The sequence below is a fragment of the Hylobates moloch genome, unplaced genomic scaffold (genome assembly GCF_009828535.3).
Source record: "Hylobates moloch isolate HMO894 unplaced genomic scaffold, HMol_V3 SCAFFOLD_5289, whole genome shotgun sequence".
NCBI classification, from domain to species: Eukaryota; Metazoa; Chordata; class Mammalia; order Primates; family Hylobatidae; genus Hylobates; species Hylobates moloch.
This window is the reverse complement of record NW_026657564.1, coordinates 1-4,770: the sequence shown is the minus strand read 5'-3', so window position 1 is coordinate 4,770 and position 4,770 is coordinate 1. Positions and strand designations below refer to the sequence as shown.

At 64.5% G+C, this 4,770-nt stretch overlaps 1 protein-coding gene across 1 annotated transcript; it reads left to right on the top strand.

Annotated features, from left to right (window-relative positions):
• Window positions 1-168: 168 nt before the first annotated feature.
• LOC116465456 (double homeobox protein 4C-like) lies at window positions 169-1,493 on the top strand (the record flags this gene model as incomplete). Its single annotated transcript, XM_032148518.1, is given in 3 exon segments — window positions 169-1,175; window positions 1,177-1,254; window positions 1,256-1,493. Coding segments are annotated over 3 exon segments (1,251 nt in total), but the record flags the coding sequence as incomplete, so codon positions are not given.
• Window positions 1,494-4,770: the final 3,277 nt, after the last annotated feature.

Genomic DNA, 4,770 nt, shown 5'->3' with positions numbered 1-4,770 from the left:
TACACCCACCCACCCCACAAGGCCCTGGTCCCTGTGGTTTTCGGCTTCGTGGGGCGGGCTACCCCGGGACCATGGGCCCCGAGCTCATGCCTGTTCATAACGGGGTGGAGGTGGGAGGTCTTTCTAAGGGCCTCCCGGCTGGACCTGAACGCAGTGCGCAGGCCGGCTGAGGAGCAGGGGAGCCCTCCGGCCTCTCTCTGCCCGGGTCCGTTCGTGAAATTCCGGCCGGGGCTCGCCGCGATGGCTCTCCTGACACCTTCGGAGGGCACCCTCCCCACGGAAGCCCGAGGACGAGGACGGCGGAGGAGACTCGTCTGGACCCCGAGCCAAAGCGAGGCCCTGCGAGCCTGCTTTGAGCGGAACCCGTACCCAGGCATCGTCACCAGAGAACGACTGGCCCAGGCCATCGTCGTTCCGGAGCCCAGGGTCCAGATCTGGTTGCAGAATGAGAGGTCACGCCAGCTGAGGCAGCACCGGCGGGAATCCCGGCCCTGGCCGGGGAGACGCGGCCCGCAAGAAGGCAGGGGAAAGCGGACCCCCGTCACCCCAGCCCAGACCGCCCTGCTGCTCCGAGCCTTTGAGAAGGATCGCTTTCCAGGCATCGCCACCAGGGAAGGACTGGCCAGAGAGACAGGCCTCCCGGAGTCCAGGATTCACATCTGGTTTCAGAACCGAAGGGCCAGGCACCTGGGACAGGGTGGCAGGGCGCCGCCGCCCACAGGCGTCCTGTGCAACACGGCCCCCTGCGGATGTCACCCTGCTCCCTCTTCGGTCGCCTTCGCCCACACCGGGGCGTGGGGAACGGGGCTCCCCGCACCACACATGCCCTGCGCGCCCGGGGCTCTCCCACAGGGGGCTTTCGTGAGCCAGGGAGCAAGGGCCGTGCCCCTGCTCCAGCCCAGCCAGGCCGCGCCGGCAGAAGGGATTTCCCAACCTGCCCCGTTAGGCGGGGATTTTGCCTACGCCACCCTGGCTCCTCCGGAAGGGGTGCTCTCCCACCCTCAGAAGCCTCGGTGGCCTCCGCACCCGAGCAAATACCGGGAGGACGGGGACCCGCAGCGCGACGGCCTGCCAGGCCCTTGCGCGGTGGGACAGCCAGGGCCCGCTCAAGCCGGGCCAAAGGGCCAAGGTGTGCTTGCGCCACCCACGTCCCAGGGCAGTCCGTGGTGGGGCTGGGCCCCAGGTCGCCGGGGCGGCGTGGGAACCCGAAGAAGGGGCACCTCCAGCTCCGAAGCTCGCGACCCCGGGGGCCTCCGCGTCAAGCACAGATGGAAGCCATCCGGGCGCCCTCCCTACCGCTCCAGGAGCCGGGGCGCTCGTCTGCACTCACCTCCAGGCTGTTAGATGAGTTCCTGTGGACCCCGGAGTTTCAGCAAAAGTCACAACCTTTCCTAGATCCTGCGCCACTGGGGGAGCTGAAGGACGTGGAAGAGCCAGCTCCGCTGGAACCACTCCTCAGACAGGAAGAACACCGGGCTCTGCTGGAGGAGCAGGTTGGAGCGGGGTGGGGCGGGGTGGGGGCGGGGCGGCGGCCTCTCTTTCGCGGTGAACCTCTGACTCGGTATGGAGAGACGTGTCTTCCCTTCCAGCTGACCTGTGTAGGATCCCTGAGTTCCAGGTCCGGCGAGAGACTCCACAAAGAAGAGGGCTGTCATTCTTTCCTGAGCATCCCGGGGATCCCAGGGCCCGCCCAGGTACCGGGAGGTGGGCTGTCTACTGCTCACACACGGGTTTGCAGGCAGCAGCCTAGGTTTTCTAACCAGCCCAGGCGGAGCACTCATCCCTTTTCCCCTCGCATTCTTCAGTCGGGTTGGAGGAGACCGCAGTCTGCGAAACACCGGGCCCGGGCAGAAGCCAGGCCAGTTCTCCTTTCCGCGGCTCGACTCCTCTGCCTCTTCGCTCACCATCACTTGCCAACCCGTGTCCCGCCAGCCTCCCCGCCAGCACCATGGAGCGCCTTGCAACTAAATGTAGACCCGAGACCTCGCGCAAACCGGGGTGCTGCCCTTTCCAGGCAAGAGGGAAGGCAGGCAGCGATTAGGACAGGAACGGAGACAGAGTGGGACGGAAGGATGGAGCTAGGAAAGGATGGATGGACTGAGGGACCCTGGAAGGGAGAGAAAGAGGGAGGGAGGGAGAAAGGGAGGAAAAAACCGGGGGAGGGAGGGAAGAACACCAGACACACCCCACCACAATCACTAGCAAACCCACTCCCAAACACACAGACACACACGGGCGCACGCGCGGGAACACAAGCACACACACAGACACAAAGACACAGACAGCTTGAAGAAGAGCAAAGGACAGAGGGATGGAAAGATAGAAACGGAAGGAGAGAGAGAAACAGCGATAGAGAGAGAGACCGGGGAAATTGCGAGAGAAAAGAGAGACAGAGAGAGAGATGGCAAAGTGGAGAGGGAAGTAGAGAAAGGGAGAGGGTGAGGGAGCTAGAGAGGGAGAGCAACAGAGCCCTGGAGACGGTAGACAGGGGCCCCTTTGGCCAGGGCAGGGTAGAGGGTGCCTGGGCCGGGCTAGAACAGGGGGGCAGGGCCGCCCACACGGGAAAACCAGGGGAGCCCTGAGACGTGTTTTACTTGGATTGGTTGGTTGCTTTGGGGGTGCGTTTCGTAGGGTCATTCCTTTGCTGGCTCCTCCCTGTCCTCTTGGTGCTGTGGGCCCTGAAAGTTTTCAAGTGCACCAGTCCCTGTGGCGGGAGCAGTGGCGCCGAGGGTGCCCACGGGCCGCGGCTTGGGTTTCTCTCGTGTTCAGAGTGGTATGGCTGTAGACAATGGCAGTGGCGCCTGGCTGGTCCAAGAGCCCGGTCCAGCTATGCCCGCCTGATTCCAGGCGTCACCACCAACCCCGGGCCGCGAGGCTGGGATCAGGCACCCCGGAGCCACTTGCCCGCGGCCGGGCTGCTCTCTCCCTCTGTACGCCCAAGCACCACCAGTCGCTGCGCTGCGCTTTCCGCCGACCTCCCAGAGCGTCCCGCTGTCACCGGCGGCCAGGCCACGCGCAGGACCGCAGAGGCGCCAGAGGCCTCCACCCCCTGCCAGGGCTCTGGACTCTCCAGGAGGCCTCCCTTTAGCTGACGCTCCAGGCCTTCCCCTGGCTCTCCAGCTCCGGAGCTTCCAACACTTGGGGCATGCTCAGGACGGGGTGTGCCCCCAGGCTTCAGGGCCCAGGGCCCACGGTCCTGGGATCCCCTCTGGTCCTCCGCCTTGCCGCGGAAAAATTATTTTGGATTCCTCGCCGCCCCTCTTGCAAGGCCCCCTCTTGCCCCACACACCCAGAGAAGCCAGGGCTGCCCAGGGGCGAACAGCCGGCCCAGCCCCGCGGGCCCTTTTTCTCACAACGCCTACACCATTGTCGCTTGTCCCGAGGAAGACCCGGCCCGTGGCCAATGGGGCAGGAAGGCCCTGCTTTGTCCCAGGCTGGCACTACAGTCCTGGAAGCCTGATCCCGGGAAAGAGGGGCTGACGGACACCCAGACACACCCCACCACCACCACGAGCAAACCCACCCCCCCACACACACACAGATACACACGGCGCGCGCACGCGGGCCGGCACACACGCACACGGACACGGACATGCACGGACACACACACAAAGACACAGCTTGAAGGACAGCAAGGGAGAGAGGGATGGAGAGATAGAAACAAAGGGTGAGAAAGAGAGATAGAGAGAGAAAGGGTGGGGAGAGAAGTGACAGAAGAGCGAGAGGTGGAGGGGGAAGAAGAGAGAGAGAGAGGGTGAGGGACCTGGAGAGCGAGTGCGATTAAGCCTTGGAGAGGGAGGCTCTGCTCTGGTAGACGGCCCCTTTGAGCAGGCCGGGATGGGGTGGAGGGTGCTTGGGCTGGGCCAGAACAGGGGAGCAGGGCCGTCCAAGCGAGAGTACTGAGCCCTGAGACGTGTTTACTCTTGGATTGGTTGGTTACTTTAGGGGTGCGTTTCGTAGGGTCCTTCCTTTGTTTGGTCCTTTCTGTCTTCTTGATGCAGTAGGCTCTGAGATTTGTAGAGTGCGCCTGTCCATCTGGCGGGAGCCATAACGCCGAGCGTGCTCACAGGGCACAAGACCTGGGTCTCTCTCGTGTCCCTGAGACTGGATTTTACACGAAGTCGGTGGCAATGAAAATCCAAGTGCACAGGGACGGTTTTCCTGGTGGCTGACGAAGGCAATGTCCTTCCCCGGTGGAAAGCAGCCCATGCGTTGAAGTGAGAGTAGAGTCAGGGGGCGGTTGGGAAGCACGGCGACAAAAGGGGGAAAGAGGGAGGGAGCGGGGAGCCAAAAGCCTTCAGCACCCAGTATTCCCAGGGGGTCTCGCATCCCAAGTACTAGCCAGGCCCGACTCTGCTTAGCTTCCAAGATCAGTCGAGATCCCGTGCGTTCAGGGTGGTGTGGCCATAAAGGCAGGCAGTGGCGCCTGGCTGCCACAAGAGCCCCTCCCAGTCACGCCTGCTCGACTCCAGGCGTCACCGCCACCCCGGGGCCGCGGGCCTCAGATCCGGGGCCCCAGAGCCGCTCCCCCGTGGCCGGGCTGCTCTCCCCATCAAGGCCCCAGCACCGCCGGCCGCCGCGCTGCGCCTTCCACCGGCCTCCCAGAGCCACCCTCCTCGCCTGCGGCCAGACCACGCGCCGGACCGCCGCCCTGCTGCAGCGCGGGAGAGCCACAGGCCTCAGTCCCCTGCCCAGGCTCCAGGCGGCCTCCCTTTTCGCAGACGCTCCAGGCCTTCCCCTGCTCGGGAGCTCCCAAGCTTCCAACACATC